This window comes from Galeopterus variegatus, unplaced genomic scaffold (genome assembly GCF_000696425.1).
Source record: "Galeopterus variegatus unplaced genomic scaffold, G_variegatus-3.0.2 Scaffold3202, whole genome shotgun sequence".
Taxonomy (NCBI): domain Eukaryota; kingdom Metazoa; phylum Chordata; class Mammalia; order Dermoptera; family Cynocephalidae; genus Galeopterus; species Galeopterus variegatus.
This window is the reverse complement of record NW_007729313.1, coordinates 156,972-181,386: the sequence shown is the minus strand read 5'-3', so window position 1 is coordinate 181,386 and position 24,415 is coordinate 156,972. Positions and strand designations below refer to the sequence as shown.

The 24,415-nt window shown below is 40.7% G+C and overlaps 1 protein-coding gene across 1 annotated transcript in view; it reads right to left on the bottom strand.

Annotated features, from left to right (window-relative positions):
- Positions 1-24,415, bottom strand: part of LOC103600048 (leucine-rich repeat-containing protein 16A) — a 194,580-nt gene that overhangs the window by 59,165 nt on the left and 111,000 nt on the right. The window contains exons 3-4 of the mRNA XM_008584277.1: positions 10,603-10,653; positions 4,283-4,342 (exon numbers count right to left, since the gene is read on the bottom strand). Coding sequence (XP_008582499.1) covers positions 4,283-4,342; positions 10,603-10,653 — 111 coding nt within the window. The remainder of the gene's footprint in view (positions 1-4,282; positions 4,343-10,602; positions 10,654-24,415) is intronic.

Sequence of the window (24,415 nt, the reverse complement as noted above, 5' to 3'; positions counted from 1 at the left end):
CTCTCTCTCTCTCTCTCTCTCTCTCTCTCTCTCTCTCTCTCTCTCTCTCTCTCTTTTTATAGTTTTAAAAGCTAAAAAAGGGCCGGCCCGGTGGCGCGCTGCTACAGTGTGCCGCTTGGGAAGCGCGGCGGCACTCCCGCCGAGGGTTCGGATCCCACATACAGACCGGCCGCTCACTGGCTGAGCTAGGAGCAGGGGCAACACCGAGGGTTGCGATCCCGTTGCCGGTCCCGGTCCGGTACGGGCGCGACACTGAGGGTTGCGATCTGTTGCCGGTCACGAAAAAAGACAAAAAAAAAAAAGCTAAAAAAATAAAGCAAGCAGAATAAAGGAAATAATAAATATCAAAGCAATCAATGAAATAGAAAACAGAAAATCAATGAAATCGATAGTAAAAAAAAAAAAAAAAATCAAGGAAACCAAAAAAGCAAGTTTTTTGAGATCAATAAAAGTCATAACCTCTAACCAGACTGAAACAGAGACAGAGAACCAAATTATCAGTATCAGGAATAATATTCTACAGATATTAAAAGGATAACAAGTGCGTATTATGAACAACTTTTTTTAAATTTTAACTTCTCAATATACATTGTACTTGATTTTCGTGACCCTTTACCCATTCCTCTTACCCCCTTCTCTCCCCCCTATTATATCATATCTGCTATGTACAACTTTAAAATCAATAAATTCAACAACTTTATTAAAAGATACAAATTACCAAAGTTTACTCAAGAAGATATACATGAATGGATCTATATCTATTAAAGAAATAGAAACTGTAGTCAAAAACCTTCTCAAAGAGAAAACTCAAGGCCCAGATAACTTCACTGGTAAATTCAATTAAACATTTATGGAAGAATTAATACCAACTCTGCATAAAAAATTGAAGAGGAGAGACTACTTCCCAATTTATTCTGTAAGTCCATACAGAAGCCAGACAAAAACATTAAAAAGAAAAAGAAAATTACAAACCAATAATTCTCACCATCAATGCAAAAACTTCTTCACAAAATTTTAACACATGGAATCCAACAATGTATAAAAAAGATAACACATCATGATCAAGTAAGGTTTATTCCAGGAATGAAAGGCTCACTTAATATTCAAAAAACAATCAATATAATTCACCATTTTAACAAGCAAGTGAGCGAGAGAGAGAGAGTGAGTCAGAGAGAGAAAGCCAGCCACACAATAATCTCAATAGAGAAAAAACATTTGACAAAATCCAACACTAATTCATCAAAAAAAGCTCTCAGCAAATAAGAATAGAAGGGAACTTCCTCAACCAGATAAAAGGCATCTATAAAAATCCTACAGCTAACATCACACTTTATGGTGAAAGAATGAATGAATGCTTTCTCTTGAAGATTAGGAATAGGACAAGAAGGTCGACTCTCACCAATTCTATTTAGCACTGTCTTGGAGGTGTTAGCCAGTACAATTTTCAAAATCTGAGGTTTGATTTTACCCTACTTATACGCCAATAACTAACTTAGCCTATTGCTGTTTCATGGATGCTGGCAGAAGACAATGGATTCCTGGGTCAGAAAAAGAAAGGATTTTATTATTCATGGCACAACAAAGGGCATGAGCACCACTTATGCACAGATTCCCCTGGTCCCCAAAGTCTCACAGGTTGATGTGGATGTTTTCAGCAGATACCTGCATACACAATGGGTTGCTTACAGGAAAGGAACCCTTGGGCTTGGGGAATCTACTGTTTTCATAGTAAGCAGTAAACAACCCCGCTCTTTGCTCAAAAAGGAAACACTCCATCATCCCACAAGGTTGCTCAGTGCCAACATAACCCTGAAAAAATAGCCTGGGTAAAGAGCATTCATGGCACTGAATGTTTGGTATACCTATCAAGACATGTAGGAGCAGGAAGAACTCAGGGAGGAGTATCTCCCAATAGCAATAAGGCAAGAAAAAGAAATGAAAGGCATCCATGTTGAAAATAAAAAGCACCCATATTCACAAATGACACCATCTCTGTAGAAAATGATGGAATCCATAACTACTACTAGACTACTAGAACTAATAGGTGAGTATAACAAGGTGGAAGGATAAAAGATCAATATGCAAAAATCAATTATATTTCTAATACCAGCAAGAAACAATTGGGAACTGAAATTTAAAAACAAATATCAACAGCAAAAAATATAAAATACTTAGGAATAAATCTGACAAAAGATGTATAAGGCCTATACACTGAGAGCTACAACAAAATACTGAGAGAAATTAAAGAAGTCCTAAATAAGTGAAGAAATACACCGTTTTCTTGGGTCAGAAGACTCCATGTTAATAAGATGTCAATTCTCCCCAAATTGATCTATAGATTCAATGTAATTTCAATCAAAATCCTTTTTGCAGAAATTGAGGTGAAAATAAAATTCATATGGAATTGCAAAGTACCTAGAATCACTAAACAATTTTGAGAAAGAACAAAGTGGGACAACTAACACTATCTAATTTCAAGTTTTACTGTAAAGCTACAGTAATCAAGACAATATAGCAGTAGCATAAATATAGACAAGCAGACCAAAGGGACAGGATTCAGAGTCCAGAAATAGACACACACTTACACGGACGATTGATTTCCAACAAAAGAGAAGATGAGTTCAGTGAGGAAACAATAATGTTTCAAATAAATGGTACTGGAACAAGTGGACATACTATATACACATACACAAAAAAAAAAAAAAAAAATTTGACTCATACATTGCTTTATATACAAAAATCACCTCAAAATAGATCATAGACCATATGTGTAACCTAGACGAAGGTATAAAACGTCTAGAATATATAGAACATTCTGTGACCTTGGGCTAAAGAAAGATTAATTCAATACAGCATCATAAAAGAAAATATTGATAAACTGGGCTTCAAAATGCAAAACTTCTGCTCTTTGAAAGACACTATCAAGAGAATGAAAAGAGAAGCCACAGACTGAGAGAGAATATATATATACCACATATCTGATGAAGAATTTGTATCCAGAATACATTTTTTAAAAATTCTCAAAACTCAATAAGAAAACAACCCAATTTTTAAATGGCAAAAGATTTGAACAGACATTCAAAGAATACATAAGAATACATGACAGTGAATAAACAGATAAAAAGATGCTCAAAATATATTGTTATCGGAAAGACGCAAATTAAAACCACAATGAAATCGCACTATATACCTATCAGAATGGATAAAATAAAAAAGACTCACCATATCAGTTTTGGGGAGGAGGTGGAAGACCTAGAACTCTAATATGCTGCTGGTGGCAATGTCAAGTGGTACAACCACTTTGGAAAACAGTTTAGCAGTTTCTCAAAAAAGTTAAACATACACCTACCATATGATTCAGCTGTTCCACTCCTAGGTATTTACCCATGGGAAAGAAAGCATACGTCCAATCAAAGACTTGTACACAAATATTCACAGCAGCTTTATCTGTCATAGCCCAAACTAGAAACAATCCAAATGTCTATCACCAGGTGAATGGATAAACAAATTGTGACACAGCCATACAATGAAACACAACTCAGCAATAAAAAAGAAAGAACTACTGAGTCATGCAAAAAAATAAATCTCAGAATAATTATACTGACTGAAAGAAGACAGACAGGGAAGTGTAAACACTGCATGTTTCCATTCATATAAAATCTTAGAAAATGCAAACTACTCTATAGCAACAGAAAGCAGATGCCTGAGGTTGACTGCAGATGGGGAGGAGGCAGGAGAGAGTGTTTACTAAGGTGTATGAGGAAACTTCAGGGAGATGAATATGTTCGGTATCTTGACTGTGGTGATGGTTTCACAGGTTACAAATGTCAAAACTTATCAAATTGTACACTTTACTGCAGTTACTTATAGCCCCATAAAGCTGAGTATTTTAAAAATCTGTATTTTATTAAGACCAAAAATTCATTTATCACCATATTCCCAGAAAGATCATATATAGTACTATGTAGCTATGAAATTTTAGTGTTCAAACCTGTTGTACAAACTCTCTGAGGAAAGTACTTTTAGGTTTACATCACCAGCTAACATAAAAACTAATTATTTTTAAAATGTGTTTTCCCTCTCAGAACAAATTCCCAACCCTTGCCCACACAGCCACTGTTAAGTCTCTTATTCTGAAGATTCCATTTTCCCTAACCTTGTTTTTCTATATTGATTTAAGAAACTTTCAATATTGAAACCAAAATAGAAAACGTTTCACGGTTTCAGGAACTCACAAAAGACCCCGACCTCATAGTGATAGGTTTCTGTTATTCACTCTCACCTGAGAAGGCTTGCTGCAGACGACGCCATGAATCTCCAAGTAGCTGAAGGTTAACTCGAGCTGCAGTTGGGAGGGAAGAGGGAAATAAAGACCTGTAATGAGGATTTTAAAACATATAATTCAAGGTAGGAAAAAAAAAAAAAAGATGCTGTAATTAGAAACAGCCCCAAGAGCAAATAAGATATTGGGCATCTTCTGAAGGCAGGCTGTTGTAATGTGTCCTTTCATTCAAAAAGATGGGACTGTAACTTATCATATTTCAGCAAAATTATCTATCCTTCATTTTACTAAAAGGTTGAAAAAAAGTTGTATGCCCAACAAACCAGGGACAAAACCAATGCAAAGTTTTGCTATTTCTACTCTATTTATTCATTGAGAAATGAATGTATAAAATAAAAACATCTCAATATACTTTTTCCTCTTTTTAACTTCAAAGTTTTGCTTCCATAAGTCACAAGAGGACAAAGTCAATGTTGTTTTCCCCTTCCTTCTAAAATCTTACCTCTCTGTGTTACACTCTGACCACTTACTGGAGTCATCCTTCCATAAAAATTCCTATTTTGAATAGATTTAGACAAATACGGTATTTAGAAATTTAGAACTGTCCTTAAATGAAACACACATCGTTAAATAAAATTCCTCTTTTTCTCTCTACGTGTAGAAAAATAATGATTTATTCCCCTTTTATTTTAATAATAAATGACCCTTTTCTCTTCTCCTGTAAGCAGTGTTCTTTTTCTTCAAAATATCTCCCACCTCTCACTCTTTGACTATTTTTCCTGGTCAACAGCCACTACTCTTTCTCGCAATTTTGCAGCCTTTCACCCTCCTACAGCAGTCACAGTCACAAAGCATGGGATGAGAGACAATGGGACTATGAGTTCGATCAGTTTATTTTACCCTCTCACATTAAAACTAAAAATATAATGATAAAAGAACACACCCAGCACCAAACCCAGGGGACTCAGTTCTGCTCCTTGGTGGTAAGTAGTACCATGATACTTTGGCAGGATAAATCTCAGAGCAGAAAACCTCTGAAACTCTAGTTAAACATCTCAAAGTGTGGTGATGAGGACGGGAGGTAGAAAGAGAATTCATTCTTTCATTATTCACTTAGTCAACTAATGGACATTTATGGAAAGCCTATACTATGTGCCAGCACTAGAAATAGAAAGAGAAATGAGATATGTATTTTGTCCTCCAAGAGTTAAAAATACAGTATTGAAGGCATATGTTTAAAAACTTTCAATTAGAATAGACATTTTCTTACCTATCATTATCAAGATCTATACATGGTTTGATTTTGTAAAGTAATTTAAAGCAAGGAATATGCATACCTACCTTCATTATTGTAATTTAAAACTTATAAACATATTTTTATTCGTCACCCTTTGACAAAATGCCAAAGCTTTTCTTTGAGTTAAGCCAATGGGCTGGCCCCCCAGTGGCCTTTCTCTATGAGCCACACCCACGGTGGAGGGAGGGCTTCCACCTTCCAATTCAAGTCTCTTTAAAAATGGAGTGAAATCTTAAAGACAATTGCAAAGCAATCTAAGGGTAGAAGTTTTATAGATTATTATGTTCCTCACACCCCCTCTCCAAACTTTAACATTTATCTGGTCCTTAAGACAGCAATTTTTTAAAAGTAATTTGGTTTATCAACATTCAATATTTCATAGACACTCTCTCCTTTTGCACTCATATTTCATCATTATGTGAAACACCTTTCATTAACAACATTTGCTATTGTAATTATAACTACTATAAATAGAATTGGGAATGAACCACTAAGCCTCAGGGGGCATCTCGTTCAATAGATGTGAGCAAGTATGAACAGGTGTTAGCAGGTACACTTTCAAAGCTTAACAGCTATGAAATGAAGCTGGCATCAATGGGCATCATCAGGAATAGGAATAGGCATCTTAGGTCAATTTGGCTCAGTGAGCCACCACAGGAAGCACCTAGTGCTCTCCCAAGCCAGGGCAGTAGGAGGCCTCGGGCCTTGTTCACACTCCCCCAACACAAGCAACCAGCCCAGCAATGACCAAAGAGCCACCACAGGAAGTGCCCTGGGTTCTCCTGAGCTGGGGCGGTGGGGCTCTCAGGCCTCGGTCACACACACTCCCCCCAAAACGAGCAACCAGGCCCAGCAGCAACCACCAAGCCACAGCAAGAAGGGCCCCAGATTCCTGAGCTGAGGAGGTGAGAGGCAAGGGCTTTTGCCGCACACCCCTGACACCTGCACCCAGCTTGGCAATGACCAAGCCACCACTGGAAGCCCTCCAGTCTCCCTTGTGGAACTGAGGGGGGTGCCACAGGCCTCAATCCCACCCCTCCTCCTCCTTCCTTCTTCCATCACATTTCCTTCCCCTTTCCCCTCTCCGCATCCCTCCCAACTTCTCTGCAACATCATAGAATGTAAAAAAATAATATAAATTTTTTTTTAAAAATTGGCTCAGTGAGATTAGTTGGAGGTTAATTAAGATGCTTTTACTGCACCGTAAGGCTGTCACTGTGATAGTGAAGTACTGAGGAGCAAGGGAAGAGTGGTGACATTTCAGCTAGTCCCTGAAGAATGACTTCAAGTTTGTCAAGCAAACAAGGGGTAGAAAAGTTGATTCAGGCAGAAGAAAAAGAATTTGCCAAGGCATAGAGACATTAAAAGAACTAGGATAAGGCAGAAATTAAAAGGAGTGGGTTGTACAGTATCAACAATGAGTAACAAGATGAGTGGCTGAGTCTGTGGTTAGTCAGAGTCCCGTATTACTAATAGTGGGCAGGTGAGTCTCTAAGACATATTCAAGGACATCATAGCAAGGTTCAAATAATTCTCTCTAAACTCATCCATGGCTATTTTTGTCAGGCCTTTGCTCCAGTCCCACAATCCATCCTCCCCCAACTCCAGCCCACCCCAAAGACAGTTTAAAGAAGGTCACCAGATTCAATCTATGAGCAGAAGGAGGCAAGAAGACTAGTTAGGAAGCTGAGACAGATGCAGGCAGCATGAAGACCTGGGGACATTTTTAAGTGAGAACTAGAAATATTAGTGACTGATTAGGTAAGAGGAAAGAATTAACCCACACTGCCAACAGCTTTTCCACCAGTCTCTTGCTCACCCCACCCCAGCCCCTAACAAGATAGCACCCATCCCATCAGAGCCAATCTAAATGCGATTCTTTGGCTGTCCTTCAGTAACTCCTGTTATTCCAAGCTTCAACTCCTCAGCCAGGCCTAGATCCTGCCCATCTTTCCAACCTGTTTCCCTCTCACCACAGCCTTCTCCACAATCCTTGGCCCACACTCCAGTTCCCCAAATGCAAGTGCTGTTAACCAGTGTAAGATCCCTTATTTGCCTGGTTGACGTTGGGTGATCTTTCAACCCACCTTCTCTGCAAACCCTTCCCTGATGTGGTAATTACCCACCCACCCCACAAAAGCAGAGTTGGGGCCTCCTGGGGTGATGGCAAAGTTCTATTTCTTCATCTGGGTATGATGGCAGAAGTATTTCCTTTGGGATTAATCACAGATATACATCTTTGTTTTGTCCATTTGACTATATACGTGGTACATCTCACAATAAAAAGACAAAAGGAAAACATGTTAAATTAATCAGCTCCCAAAGAAAAGACACCATGTCATAATCAGTGCCTATTGTACACTAATGCTCTAAATATAATGATTTCCCAAGAAAATTAATATCATTGACTCAGCCAAGACTTACACTTTGCACGTGAAAAACAGCCTTCTTTAAGGAGGAAATCCGCAAGCAGATCACTATGGGAGAAAATCTGCCTTTATTTGTGATGCTAACAATATCAGAAATCAGAACCAATGTCTGAACTACCCTGGTCAGTCTGGCTGTGAAACTTTATATACATATCACACAATGAAGCCAAGGCCTTGCCTCAGGGGCAGAGCTAGAATGGGGCAATACAGGATCATCTAGCAGAAAGAAGGCAGGTGACTTCCCAAGAGGTAATACACTTTCCACTGGGTCACAACATTTTAGTGTACACATATTATTCAGGAGCCTTCTATTCAATAGGGTGCTTGGCTATTTTCACAAGCCCAAAAAATTTCCTTCTGTGATTAACCTTTTACCAGTGGGATAATGTTTAATTCACTTCCTTATATCCTTTTTTAAAAAAATTAATTAATTTATTACAAATATTCATGAGATACAAAGCTGATTGTCCCCGCTCCTGTCCATGATGTAGGGGCCAGATTCATACTGGGGGCATATCCATTACCAGAAATTACTTTTGTACCCTTTGTCCCCTCCCAATTATCCCCCAACCTCCCTCCCCTTCCCCCTCTCCCCTCAACTCCAATTTGTAGCCCTATCACTTCCTTATATCCTGCCTTCAATATTTTAACATACAGTAGTCCCCGTTATCCATGGTTTTGATTTCTGCAATTTCAGTTACTTGAGGTCAACTACAGTCTGAAAATATTAAATGGAGAATTCCAGAAATAAGATTTAAATAACCTTTACTACAGTATAATTGTTCTATTTTATTAGTTGTTGTTAATCTCTTACTGTGCCTAATTTATAAATTAAACTTGATCATAGGTATACAAGAAAAAGGAGATGTAGGGTTCAGTATTATCTGCAGTTTCAGGCATTTTCTGGGGTTCTCAGAACATACCCCTCCAGCCCCTGTAGATAAGAGGGGACCAGTATATAGATAGGTTAGCCCAACTTTATTGAACATTTTATTGAACATTTATTGAATAACTTTATTGAACATTATCATTAACTGATTTTATTTATAACATTATAAAAATACAGACTCACTTCATATTATCAAAAGGGGTTAGAACCAAAAGTCTCATTCCTTGGAGAAACTATAAAAGTTAACATTTGTATAACTAGAAAGAAAAACGGCAGAAGGTACCCCAGTGGGTTGGTATCTTCCCAAAGTTCAGTGAAAATCACGTAAATCATTAGATTGCAAATCCTGGTAGATCCACTTCATTTGTGTCTGTAACATTATGGAGCCCTGTTTGGCACATAAGTAGGTATTCACAAAACACTGGCTAAGTGTTAAATTTTAAGAAACAAGAAAGGACTGGGAAAATGAGCAAATAACACTGTAACCCAAACATCAGAGTATGAAAAGGATAGAAGCTTCCACTAGACCCCTACCCATTTTCCTGAGTATGTGGGCAAGGGAGGTAGTTCAACTCAGTAAAAAGCAGATTAGACTAGGACATGGTGAGTCTAATTCTCCTTCCTCCCATGCACTACTTGTGAATCCTTAGACAAGTCAACTTTGCATCTTTGAGATATTTTCTAATAGCTCACCTACAAGTTTACTGTGAGAATTAAATGAGATTCCCTTACAATATTCTTAACAGATAACTCATTAAATTCTCATAATAATAGTGTCGCTGAGCAGGGGCTTTGCAGCCAGACCCCCTGGATTAGAATCATCTACTAGTGGAAATTTTACCTCAGGCAAATTACTGAAACTCCCTGTACCTCAGTTTTCTCATCTGTAAAATGGGGATAATAATAGGATCTACCTCATGGTTCTCACAGATTCTTTTAAGGATTATTTACTAAAACAGCACTCAAATGTTAGTTATCATTTAAAAAAAAAAAAAGAAAACTCCAATTTCCTTTTATCGTTCAATCCACATCCTACTAAAATGATCAACCCCTTTTTGTTACCATAAACACAAGAAAAGAAATTATGATGCCAAATTTACGAGCTATCAGTTTACATTTTAATTTGCCCCGTGTAATGAAGGACAGGACATCTCATGAAAAAATGTTACAAAGATCTTTCAAAGAACAGAGTGGTGCCATGCTATTTTTATAGGCAACACGAGAGTACACGGGGAACTGCCGAGGTGGTTGTGGTACTGGGTAATGCACTCCAGAGTTATGAAGGTTATTTCCCACATGTCAAAGCCTTAGAAAAATCTGCCATTAGTGGACTGAAGGAAATAAGAAGTAGACTTGAAGAAAGTGAAAATCAAGCCCCAGTTGAGGGAGAAAAATGACCAGGACATGGAGCCTCAGGGACATCGAGCACAAAATGTCTCACTGCTTTCCTTGGGATGCCTTTACACAAAGAGAGGAAATAAAGGAATAAGAAACATCCCTCAGCACAACCCTTAGGTGCTTTCTGGGGAGAAGGAGGGAAAACATGGATGTGCTTAGAGAACTCCTGACACTTTAGCCTAAATCGTAAGTCTATGTAATTGAGGTGTGAGTGTGTGCTGTGTTGAGAGAGAGAGAGAGAGAGAGAGAGAGTGTGTGTGTGTGTGTGTGTGTGTGTGTTGGAAGGAGGAACGTCATCAGCACTCACCTTGGTGGGGATTCGCGCTGACACGAGGAAGGCCCGGCATGATGTCAGCACCTGTAAGATAGAAGTAGCAGCATCAGTATAAGTACCAAAAAAGTGTCTTTTTGTTTTACCCACAGACTTTAGTGTTACCCACAGACTGCAATGATACGGAAGCCTCAAAAAGCCACATGGCTTGGCTTCTGTCACATACAAAGAATAAATGACCTGGGACAGCTTCTTGGTCCTCCAGAATTAGTTTTACTCCAAGAGTCCCTGTATCAAGGTTCATATTGAACAAATCACCCACGAAATCTCAAGATGAGAGTCTGTCAGCAGCCCAAAGGACCAACAGATTATTTCGGTAGAGTAAGCAAGACAGGTCTCTGTGATATTAAAATACGGATATCTTATATATAGTCACAGCACCACGACATCAACAGCAAACTTACTGAAAAAGCCCAGTACTCACTCGCACTTCCCAGATTACAACCACCACCCACGCTGGCCCGCTGGCGTTCCCTTCTCTGCATTCTAGCTGATAACATTTACATGATGCACAGACAGCAAAATCAGAAGAAACTTCCAAACAATTGTCCCCAACTTTGCTTTTCAGCTGTGCCTCTCTCAGTCTTAGAACATTTTTGGAAGTTTTCTGACAGTCAGCTAAGAATATATATATAGCCCATGGGGTCCCACATGCCTATAGGCCCCTCCTGCCCAATAGGGGCCCTCATGACTACAAAGGGGCTAAACTAGGAGTTCCAACCTTGAGCACAGATCCCACATCCACAAGCCTCACTGTCTAAATGTGCCACTCTGCAAGTGAGTTTCAGGCAGGTCTCATGAGCCTTTGCCATAAACAAAGGAGACTCTTAAAGCTTCTCATGTCCTGATGAGAGAACTGCCTTTTTTCATTTTCCAGAGAACTTCCACATCACTAAATCTGTATTTAGTAAATGATGCTAGATTTGAACAAAACCAAGGACGCTGAGACCCCCAAGTTGTTAAAGGACTTATGCAAGGTCACACAGCTTAACCCAGACTCAACTCAGGGCTCACACTGCTAATCAGAGCGCAGGTGAATCCCGGGCGTGCTTCTGCAGCCCGCTTTGTACCTCTCTCTACAGTCTCCCAATCCCAAACAGAAACGGTGTATTTTCTTTAAAACCCTTCTATGAATGAATAATCACAGGTCACCACTGTAGGAGATACCTCACTCAGGACTATTTATGAGACAGATGAGACGGGAAGCCTCACGACACTCTGCTAATGAGCGGATAGGGAAGGCAGAGGGAAGAGGCAGGGCCCATTTCAAGAACTTCCACACAAATATCACAGTCACGGCTATCCACAGGATCAACTTTTACCTGGTATCATTTTTCACCACTTGATCGTAGAGGTGACATGCTCTAAAAGACCATTAATAAATGACATCTGAAAGTATAGGCAAGAGAAGGTGTCTATATTTGAATACTCCATATACTGTGAACCAAATCACAGCTTTTCCCTAAGGAATGATCCTTTCTTTTCACTAAGGCCTTGGGGGCAAGGGATTGGGACAAAGCAATGAGCAGTAGGAAGCAGCGGGAAGCACAGAAAGGACAGGCAAGTGTATGGAGTGCAACCACATGAGTGGATGGACGGCAAGTATAGCCCAGTAGCAGCAGGACTGGCTACATAATTTGCAGGGCCACTGGTCAAAAATTATTAAGAATTTCAAGGTGGTGACAACAAAGCATTAACAAAGCAGGGCACTTCTGAGCATGGTGGCCTATGCAACTGTACAGCTTGCATGCCAAGAAGCTGTCCCTGCGTAGCAGCTACCATTTATTGAGGATTCTCTATGTGCCATGAATGGGCGCACATTTTTGAGTATACTGACACATTTAATCCTCACGACAACTACATTCGGTGTCATTATTACTCCCATTTTACACATGAGCAAATTAAGACCCATTGATGTAACTCACTTTAAGTTCCCACAATTAGGGGAGAAATAGAATTCGCATACAGCCTATGTTCTTAACCACTAGGCTTTGTGTACATGTTACTATCCAATTCTGCCTCCCTGTGCTCTGGCCCCTGGCAGATCATTAAGGCTGGGGTAGGAAGAGAGAGCCCAGGGCAGCACGTGACTGGGGAAGACCACCCAAAGCTCCCAGCTCAAAAGATACCTTCCTTAACATTCCAACAGTTAGTTTTAAAAACTCTCTTTTCAAATCCAAATGTGTCCTGGAGAGTTGAACTCTTCCTCTGTCATCTGCACAAGTCCACCCTTGGCTAACACAGCAGTACTCAGGGAATTAAGGGTTTGGGGAAAGGGCAAGAGAAAATTTTGTTGCATAAGACACACAGTTAGAATGTCAGACAGAAGGAGTATGACTGTAATAAAGAGGAATTTGGAAAGAAAGATCAAAGGGCACCAGAGGCTGACTTGGCCTGCATTGCCACTTGCTTAGGTCTGGGGAGCAGGTTATCAATGACTTACATACAAGATCAGGGCTCATCTTAAAGGCTGAAATATTAGCCTTCTCGGAACAAAACCCATGCTCCACAGGGCCTCTAGTCTTCTACTTCAGTTCAGCCCCAGGATATGACTCCTCTTTCAAATACTACTCCTCCCCCAGGGGAACAAAACAAGAAAGAAAAAACAATGCTGACAGCCACAATTGCAAGCATGGCTGCAGGAAGCCAGACCCTGTTCTCGCCATTTCTCCCTCTGCACTATTTAGAAAGTAGCACACACATTGCTCTCTTCCAGGGGCACCCGTGTGATCAATCCCCGATTGATCTTTCCAAGAATCTTAAGTCCACGAAACCTCTGCATGGAGGTAAAATAATAGTCAAATCATAAAACTCACATGCCAGAACAGTCCCAGTATCCCATGGTCAAAGACCTAAAACCCCCTGAGTTTATCATCCGAGAGCAGGTCCAGGGAAACTCGTCATCTCACAGCAAGTTTGAGGCACAGCTGGAACTAGAAGTTGCAACTCCTCATTCTCAGGCTATTATCTCTTCACTCTGGCCTCAGATTAACAATAAAGGTTCAAGGCCAAAAGTCCCAGATAGGAACTTGTAAGCCTCTTCAATATACATAAAAACATATTCAGATGTACAAACATTCCTTCCAAAGAAAATTGGTCCCACAACATCCAGGATCATTTTTCAAGTGTAGTAGTAATAATAGCCGATACCTGTTGGGTACACTGTTCTAATAGGTTTGCACGCATTATCTTTAATCCTCACAGCACCCTACGAAGGAAACACTAGTATTATCCCTATTGTAAGATGGAGAAACTGACGCACATAGAGGTTATGTAACTTGTGCAGGTAGGTCACCCCGTAAGCAGGTGGCAGAGCTGGGATTCAAACCCAGATGAGCTGGCTCCAGAGATGTGCTCCTAATTATTTATATTGGCTCTCAAATCTCATCTTCCTAAGCACCAGATTCCTCAGTAGTATGCACACATGGAAGCATACACTAGTCAGAACTTTAAAGCCAAAAAGAGGCAAACAGGTAAAAGGATCATCAGTAGGATAAGGGTTACATGGGTATCATAAGAAAAAGGTCCAGTCCCTACCAGTCTGTGTCTGTGTCTCCCCACTCCATACCCCGCCATCTGTCTCTCTCTGATCATCTCTCTCTCTCTCTCTCTCTCTCTCTCTCTCGACGTCTCTCTATGTCTCTGCTGTCCCTGTTTTGAATCTGTTTACATGATTCTACATTTGCATCTCGCAGTCTACCTGTGTCTCTCCTCACTGGCTCCCCATCCTTCCCTCTGATCCCCCACCCCCGCTGTTGCAGCCACTGTCCCCACCATCCCCACCCCATCTTGCTCAGGCTCTCTCTTCCCTCCTCTGGTCCCCTTCCCTCACTTATTCTACCTTCCATTCCCCAGCACTTTCTCTATGGGAATCACTTGAGAGCTTGTAATTGTATTTACACCTTTTGCAAAACAACAGACACCAATCACAGAAGAAATAATTGCATTCTGGAAGAGTATTTCATTTGTAACACAGTCACAGAGAAACTTGAACAAAACATGAACTAAAAATGACGAGACACCTTTTGACATCATTATTTAGTGAGCACACTGGTAATTAAGTGATTACACAGTCCCCCGTGTGAATCTAATTAATAAATCTTAACTAATCTCAAAACATGCACCCAAACAGCTGAAATACAACAGCAATTACTAGCAGGAGACACCAGCTGGCCCTGCCTCCCTTTGACAATTGTTGCGCTTTGGGAAATATCCCACAGTCAACCATGGGATCAGATAACCTACCTGTCTTCTCTTGACCTGCCCTCTCCAGAACAGCCACCACAGGGGATTTCTATGGGCCACTGACAGGGTATTAACTGGGGTCAGTACATTTAAAACAAGAGAGAAAAAAGGAGAAAGAAAAACAAAGAACCAGCATTTTCATATGGATTCACCTCTTGAGTAAATATCAATTTCCTGACCATACATAGATACATGAGGTTGTAATGATCATTTCTGCTTTCACCTGGTTAATAACAGAGCTTACAATCTATGGCCCTGTGTGTCAACTTCCTTCTTTTAAAAATATTTTTAAAGCAATGTAAGCACACAACGTCCTTCAGAAGTTGGACCCAGGCCAAAATAATTTGTTTGAAAAGAGACATCAGTGAGGGAGCCCAGGCTTTGAAGGAAGACAAGCCACAGAAGCTTTGCACTGGCTGTTCCCGGTTTCTGGTAGTCAGCTAGGGTACCCAGAGGTACAGGGAGTTCTTAGAAAATTTGGAAAGAGATGGGGGTGGAATGGCTAAAATCTTCCAAAGTTGACCCAGCCTTTCCTAAGACTGTGCCCCCTCGGCAGCACAACAATGTAGAAATATTTTGAAGCAAGGATGAAAACTACAAATGCTACTGTTCCGAGCCAAAAATGTGCCTCTTGCTCTATCAATGCAAATTGAGCCAATAAATAGAGCTACAATCATACTGGGAATCCCAGTGAACTCAGTCTTCCCAGTCCTGTTTGGCTCCAAAATTGCCCTAGGATTTGTAGCCTCAAAGGATTTACAGTGCCCATGTATGGCTTCTAGCAGGATGGGAAGAGAAAAATTGCACAGAAAGTGCCTCCTGATAACGAGTACCTTCTTGGTGCTGTGGATAGGAAGCATCTTGCTTGTAGAGTGACCAACTCTTCCCCTTTGCCTAGGTCATTTCTAGTTCTAGCACTGAAAATTGAGAATTCTGCAGCCCGTGAAACCGGGACTACTGGTCAACATACTTGCTTGGATTTTGGCATTAGAAAGATGTAAATTCAAATTCTGGGTCTGTCACTTCCTAGTTGCATAAACCAGATGGAGTTAGTTAACCTCTAGAGAGACATAGGTCAGAATTACAGATGAGCAGACTGAGGTGCTCAGACAAGAATATTCCTCTGCAGGATGGTTACTGTTATGAGGATTAAGTAAAATACCACGTAGACAAAGCCCTAGCCCAGCACCTGGAATGCCTTTACTAAATACCAGCTCCTATTATAACTTAAGTAATAGCATCTTACATTTAGATTTCCAAAGTAAGATTAAGTAGTTTCATCTAATGGACTTTTAAATAATAGTTTTTGCCAACAGAACAAAACAAACAAAAAACAAGGATATTGAGACATCTCCTAGGCTGAAATTTTCTGTTCAATACACGTCTTTGATCTTGAATTAGAAGAATTTTCTTGCAAAGTTAAAAAAAAAAAAAATGGGGGGGGGGGAATATCAGAGGGAGTATATGTGTTTAGCTGAAGAACCTGAACCACAAAAGGCAAGCTGTGACTTTTTCCCTGCCACCTCCCCAGGGAAGGTCCATTCTTCCACTAAGGCCTTGGCATGCAAACAACATTTTCAACCTCTGTAATGAATTTCCTCTCCATTTCATTGAAATGCAAGCAGCAGCCCAGTTCCCTCTGAGGCTTCTTGGTTCAACTTTTAACTTCAAAATTTCACTTGGAAACATTTATAAAAATCCTCTGTACTGTTAAGACTCACAACTTAGCAGAGAAACCTAAATTTTCTTACAGAGATGATATATGAGTATAATGAGGTCGTCTATGGAACCCTCTCATTGCACACATTAAAAACTGAAATAAATACCTGTTTCACCACCTTAAATAACTCCCTTGCCTAAAGCCTATTTCTGCACAGGCAATCTATAAATTCATGCGCTCTAAATCCACATTCTCTCATGCAGATTACCAGGAGTGCCTTTCCTTTAAAAGTGGGCTTTACATGCCAAACATCAGCAAATGGTCTTATATCCCTGAAGCAAGCAAATTAAATAATCAATGTCATTTAATACTTTCTCCTTTTCCTAATTCCCAACTATAAGTGCCTCACCTATAAGACCTCATTAATCCAACCTAGGATTATAAAACCTCATTAATCCAACCTACACACCTAGGTGGAGAGAGGCAGGTGGTGAAGCTCATTATCACCATTGTGGAGAGGTGAGTGCCAGATGCTAGGGACTTATGCAAGGTCACCCTGAAAGTCGAGGAAGAATAAAACCTCTCCCTGGCTCTGAGCCTCATAACACCATACACAGCTATGATGACCACCATTACCTCCGTCCAATGCAGGAGACACTTCACACAAAAGGAACGCCAAAAAATGCATCATTTTACTTCGATTTCTAGCCCCAAATACCTTTTAAAATTGGAGCACCACACTTCATGGGTAGCTGCAACATATGCTGTCATTAGTGGGTATGCCCTGAAGAGGCAATACAGTCTAGTAGTGCAGGGTCTGCAAATTGCAGCCAATGGGCCAATTCCAGTCCTGCCCACCAAACATTTTTGTAAATAAAGCTTTACTGAAACACAACCAAACCTATTTGTTTAATGTATTGTGCCTCTGGCTGCTTTCACACCACGATGGAAGAGTTGAGTAGATATGACAGAGATTTTATGGCTTACAAAGCCTAAAATCTTACATAAAAGGTTGCCAACCCCCTGGTGTAGTGGTTTAGACGACAAATTTTGAGGTAAGAATGCCTGGGTTTGCACCCAACCTTCACTATTTACTATCTGTGTGACTCAGGGCAAATTACTGAACTTCTTCTATGCCTCAGTTTCCTCCTCTGTAAAATGAGAGAAATAAATAGTATCCACACTTCATGGAACTGTGAGATTTAAATGAATTAACATGTGTAAAGTGCTTAGGAGAGTCTTGGCACATGGGAAGTGTCACAAAGTCTGTTATTATTTATATTTCTACATTATAATAAAATTATAAGATGCCCAAATAGAATTAAACTAAGAAGGGAGGTATGTGGATTTAGACCATTTGGCTTCAAGTTAGCCCAGTGACAGGTGAACAAGTTAAAATCTCTGTGGATCTTGCTTTATCCAAACTTAAAACAAGGGGGTTGGTACAGGTCTCTCAGTTACCTTCTTGCACTCTGAGTCCAAGACTTGGGCCCACTCCGGAATGCTCCCAGTTCTAGGACCCCTCCCTGCCTGCTTTCTTGGTTGTGTAGACTTCTAGAAATGACAAGTCCCAGTAAATATTTGCTGAGAGGGATTAATCCCCCCCTGGATCTCTGCTTCCCTGAATGACAAATGCTCCCTCAATAGGGGAGCAAGATGCCACTGAGTTCAGTTTTCTATTCTTGACTTCTAGTTTCTGGGGAAGTCTTTTACTCTAACACCGGCAGAAATCCCTTTCCTTTCTCCTGGTTATTTGTGCCTTTAAGGAGGAATGGAAATGTTTACATACAGCTTGTTAGACACAATCACTTCATTATTTCCACAGTCCCATTATTGCAAGTTATAAGGTGTTATCAAAGCATGAAAAAAACAAATACATTTAATTTTTCCCCACAGGTGAACATGTGGCTGCTGCAAAACAACATCAATTCTTCTTAATGTCACTACATACTAGATCTTCTTTTCAAATCACCAGCTGATACAAAATTCTAGAATCTGCCACACTGATTCTTTCAGGATGACACATTTGTAAAGGCAGAGCGATGGTGCATCATCTGTAATGACAGCACTTTAATGGCCACACACAAACATGAATGGGCCCTCTTTAAATGGTGGCATGACGATAATTCTTAGAATGGGGCCACCTCTTAAGCCAAGGGTGCAGATGAGTTCAATATCTAGCCCCAGTCCCACATGGTCTGTGACGGTTTCATGTTAAGCACAAATATATGGCAGAGCTCCTGCCCAGGCCTTCCAGCACTGGTGAGCAGGGCTCTTAAGGGTCTGTATGTGGCATGAATGGTAAGGAACTTGCTATAGTCATCACTGTCATATTTATGCTTTGAATGAATTCACAAACACTAGAATCACAGTTATCCAAGGAGCACAGAAAAATACAACATCACTATAAAGTTCATAGTAGCCCAATTAAGTAACAAAAATTCTCCTGCTTCCCAAATACAAGGCCAGCCCACCTCATCTTGAACACATCCATGGAAGAATCACTAGAACCCAATTCTAGCTAAAAATCACACAGCTAAGAGGAATCTGGGGATGGGTGTGTACAATTCCTTTATTTTACAGATGAGGAAACAGACCAGGATGGGTAAAAGGATTCATCTGCATCCATTAGGGTTCAATGTTTGTTTCAAGCAACAGAATTTTAAGCAAAAATAAACTGATTTAAAGTAATGGAGTAGCTCTCATGATCAAAGAACAACCAGAGCTCAATAAGGACAGAAACCAAATCAACTCCGCAAATAAGAGGAGCAGGAACTAATGAGGAGTCCCTTCTGGCTGTCCCATGTGGAATGAATAGACTTTAATTTTTTGCCTTTGCATGACTCCATTCAAGGTTCAAAACTGAGGGGCAAGAGTCCCTAGTCCTGGGAGTGGCACCCAACAAAGATCACATAGAATAATTGGAAAGGAGAGATAAGTGACAGTTATAGCTTAGTGACAACAAGTACTGGCTCCAGGGGCAGACAGCCTGGGTTTGAATTCCCACTAGACCACTCACAACTAGCCACATGACCTACAGCAGGTTACCAGCCTCTCCATGCCTCAGTCTCCCCATCTGTAAAAACATGGAACAAGAATGTCACCTAATGAGACAATATATGTGCAGTACTCACAAAGGAGTCCAATAAATGCATGTCCCTGGACAAGCCTAATGATAATAGCTGACAACTGGCTAAATGGCAGAGTTGGGACAAGAAATGAGTTTCACTTGTCTTTTATTGTAATTCTATTGCTGCAGTTCCTCCTCAACCTATATCATTTCAACTTGTCCATATTTCCTGGCCTTATATCCTCATCTTCTCAAACCAAGGAAGCCCAAATGTCACCTCCTTCTTCCTGCCCTTTTGTTACATTAGCATTTTCATCAAAGGAAAAAATACACATTTTTCTCTCCTTCTCTCAGAGCAAAGTTATGAAATAGTCTCCCACTTTGCAGAGGTATGGTTGGTACATGGGCACTTGATTTAGACTTAATACCATTTCATAAATAATCAGATAGAGAGACACTCATTAAATTCAGAGACAAGAAATAAGGAAAGGAGGAGAAAAGATTTGGGGTGATTATAATCAATAAATATGGGTATGTCCATGATTTATGACTGTTTTTCAAACTGAGGGCTACAATCCACTGGTGGGTGGTTAAATCAGTTCAGTAGAGTTTATGAGCATAATAATAAAATAAACTGAAGTAGAAAGAAAAAGTCAAGACATTGCAAATAGAACATACATTGTTTTACAAAACTTGTTTGAGTGATGTCAATATGCATGGCAAGTGTAGGGTGGGTGGGTGTGTGAGTGGGGGTGTGTGTGTGTACTTCTCAAAATACAAAATGTATTTACACATTTGGATGTTTCATAAACACTGGCATATGGCACCATATGCACCTATAAGGTACAATGAGGCTGCGGATGAGGTTGAAGCAGTGATAAAATGGCAAGAACTTGAGCTTTAGAGTCAGACAAACCTCAGGGGAAATCCCAGCTTTGCCATTTGGTGAGCTGAGGGGTATGAGGTAGGTGACTTTAACTGTCCAGACCATTTCCTCACTTCTAAGTTGGAGACAAACGTTTCCCAGTGTAAGAATTAGAGGTAAACCTATCAAGTGCTAAGCCTGTAGTGGAGACTAACATAAAAGAAGTCATTACAAATGTCCTCGTACTTATGGCATATAGCTCTGAAAGGGACCTATGGGGATAAAAAAAACTGAGACCTACAGAGATGTGTGCAAACTTGCTGGTTAGAAACAGAGCCAAGCCCAGAAGCCCAGTCTCCTGGTCTCAGCTTCGTTCACAACTCATCGTCTCCAGGATGTGGCCTGAGTCAGTGTGGCAGGGAGATTACTCCCATGGCAACTGCATCTTATCTAAGAAGAATTAAAAGACAATTTCTATTTCTAGGTAGTGATGAGGTGAAACTGGGTATAAAGAAGAATGGGCTTTGGACCCAGACCAAAGAATCTGAATTCACTTGCCAGTTCCCAGTTATCAACTACCTATCCTCTCTGAATCTTAATTTTCTTACCTGTAAAATGGGTATGACACAGACACTGTAGGGCAGTTGTGAGGATTAAATGAAAGAGAGTGTAAAAAGCTTAGTACTATGCCTTAGCACTCTCCTGGACACTCTGAATTGCATTCACAGATGACACTAATACCCGGTTCAACACCATTCTATGTACCTCTTTCACCAGGGGACAGTGTAGCATCCATTCACATAGGGCACTGAGCTCTGAGGACATACTGCCCCTATTTGAACTCTGGCTCCACCACTCAAGCATAAATGATTTGGGGAAAGGCCCCTCTGTGCCTCACTCACCTCATCTATAAAATAAGGGATCATAATATATAGCAGGAGGTTGTCGTAAGGATGACACAAGGAAACACACACAAGGTGCTTAGAACAGCACTGGCAATAGTGCGTGTTAGTGTCACTGTCCTGCATCCCTAGAGACTCAACAGTCAGGGCACCTTCTCATTCTTGGACCTTCTTTGTCCACTCTGTCATACCTGGGCCATGTTAGTTATTGCTTGGAACTGTACCACTCCTAGGATTTCTAATTCAGGCATCCTGCTCTATGCCCACAACTTTCTAATTTCTCCTCAAAATGTGATCCATATGCCAACAGAGCTGGCATCATTTAGGAGCTTATTAGAAATGTAGAGTCTGAGGCCCTACCCTAGACCTGCTGAATCAGAATCTGAATTTTACTAAGATCCCCAGGTGATTCACAGTGCATTACAGTTAGAGAAGTAATCATATCTAATCACCCTACTCAGCTACTCCCACCACCTGCTTAGCACCCCATGACACTGCCAGGTCATTCTCTGTCCTCCCTCTCCAACAGCACTAGCTGATCTTCACCCCACTAAAATCATGCTGAAATGCTGCCTCCATTGTTAATGCCCCCACCTGCGTGTTCCTTGTCCTTTCATTACACCCACAGACAAAAACCTCAACCCTGGATGAAACCCCACAGCCACTTATTCCATGCTTGCAGTGCGGCTGCCAAGCACAGCTGGAGAACTGATCTAACCCAGCAAGCTGATTCTACTCCCTTCATCTGGGAAGATGACTTTGCTCCTACTTCAGAGTGAAAACAGAAATTATCAGGTTGGTATCACTTGCCATCCCACTCCATCCTCCCCACTTGCCTGCACCTGCAGCCGCATCCATCCTCTCCCCTTCCTCTCCTTCTGAAGGGCTGGAAATAAATGCCCATCCCTTCATCTAGGCTCTGGATTACATACACCCACCTTTGCAGGAAATTCAAGCAACCAGATATGCCTTCTCTTCCATATCTAAGCGCCCAAATATAGATATTTAGATCTAGAGCTTTATCCTGGATCCTACACACATCCTGTAGCTCCCCTCTAAATCTCTCCTCCCTTACAGCCCAACATCTCAAAAATGGTATTTATACTCAGTGTCTTCATTTTCCTGCCTTAAATTCACTCCTCTAGTGTTCAAAATTGGCTCCGTCTCCACAACTCCACTGAAATTTCTCCTGCTGGGATACCAATGGTTGCTAAGTCTTTTCAGCATTTTCTAACTAGACTTCTCCTTAGCATTAGAAGGGCACAGTCTTCATGCTCGAAGTTCTCTTTTTCACAGGTTTTCCACCTACCTCTGAGGCCATCCCTAGTTGCATGCCCTTTCCCCGCTCCCTGCCACCATCCATTCTCTACCATGACTTCAGTAAATCCCAGATGACCCCAAGTTCATGCACAGCACAGATCTCTCTTGGATCATCAGATCTATTTATCTAACTTCACTTGTATGTCTCTCTGACCCTTAAACTCAGTATGTCAATGACTAAATTCACGATCTTTCTTCCAGAATCTGCCCCTCCTCCAGGAGCTCCAGCTCAGTCACATCCACACAGTCTTTCAAGCCAGAAATATGGGTGTTGTCACCTTCACTCCCTATCCCAGTCTTTCTCCAAGTTCAATACAGCCTACCTCCCTCAGACCTCTTACATCCTTTCACTTCTCTCCAGTCCCACTGACATTCTGTTCTAAGCCACCCTCATCGTTCACGTGGACCTTGCAATAACCCCCTAACAGATCCACTCTCGCCCACTCAAATTAACCACCTACATAGGGTCTTAGCGATCCTTTAAAAACCTGAGTATTATCATGTCCCTTCTCTGCTTAAGCTCTGCAGTGGCTATGCACCACGCTGCACTGGTCCCTGCCTTCACCTTCGACCACACCACAATCCAGTCACACCGGCCTCCTGCTGGTGGGAGGACTTCCTGCCCCATCCTTGCTTTAAATGTTCTCCCTTCCCCCCTTGCTTTACGTTCTTCACCCAGCTCATATCTACTCCTCTTTCAGGTCCCAGCCTAAAGGATTTGCCTAAGAAAGTCCAGACTACATCAGATCTTCCTATCACATACTCTCACAGTGTAAGGGCACATTTCCTTATGAATACCTATCGCAATTTTAATTATCAGTGGGGTAATATATTTAATATCTACCAGCCCCTCCAGACTGTAAGATGCCTGGGAGCAGGGACCATATCTGTTCTATTCAAAGCTGTATTTCCCAGTGCCCAGTACCGTGCCTGGCACAAAGCAGGTGCTCAAATATTGTTGAATCACCCCATTTCCAGCTGTGAAAATTCAAGATTTTAGAAGGCAAAAAGTTGTTCCCATCTGTCAATCTGATCATAAAAATTTAGTTCTGCCTGCTTTCTCCTGCTGCCTACCACGTAACTGACACATCCTTCCTATTTAGTAGTCATATCCTATAAGGAAAGTACCTAAAAATCTGTTGTTTGCAGCTTACCCATTTCGAACAGATCTACTAGCTTATTCCCAACTCACCTGCCAAAAGAAGGAGAAATAGAACAAAAAGAAGATAACCTAGCAGAGGAATGGCAAAGAAGTGTCAAGTGCTGACGTCCTTGCTTTTTGCCTACTGTGTTCAAAGAACTTCTTCATTCACTAGTTCATTACAGGCAGATGGGGCTCCAGCTCTAGTCTTCTGCAGCTCCCATAGACTGGGAATGTTATTTCTAGATGTAGGGTAAGAAAAATCCACTTGTGTAAAGAATTTCAGAAATCTGATGGTTTTCTGTATCTTGATTCTGTCCTTGATTGTGCTAACTGGGCAATAGAGTTAAACTCCATAAAACTAAATAATTTATAACTTATAAAACTAATTCATAATTTATCAGGACACTGATGAGGCAGGCTTTAAACAAAATAAAGAAATAATCACATATTATTTTAGAGACAATTTATAAACAATTTAAACATAATGCAACCCATCTTTTAAAACCAGGGCACACTGAAAGAGCATACTAAAGAGAAGAAAGCTATTTTTAACAATAGAGCATATTTTTCTTTCTTGAAGCAA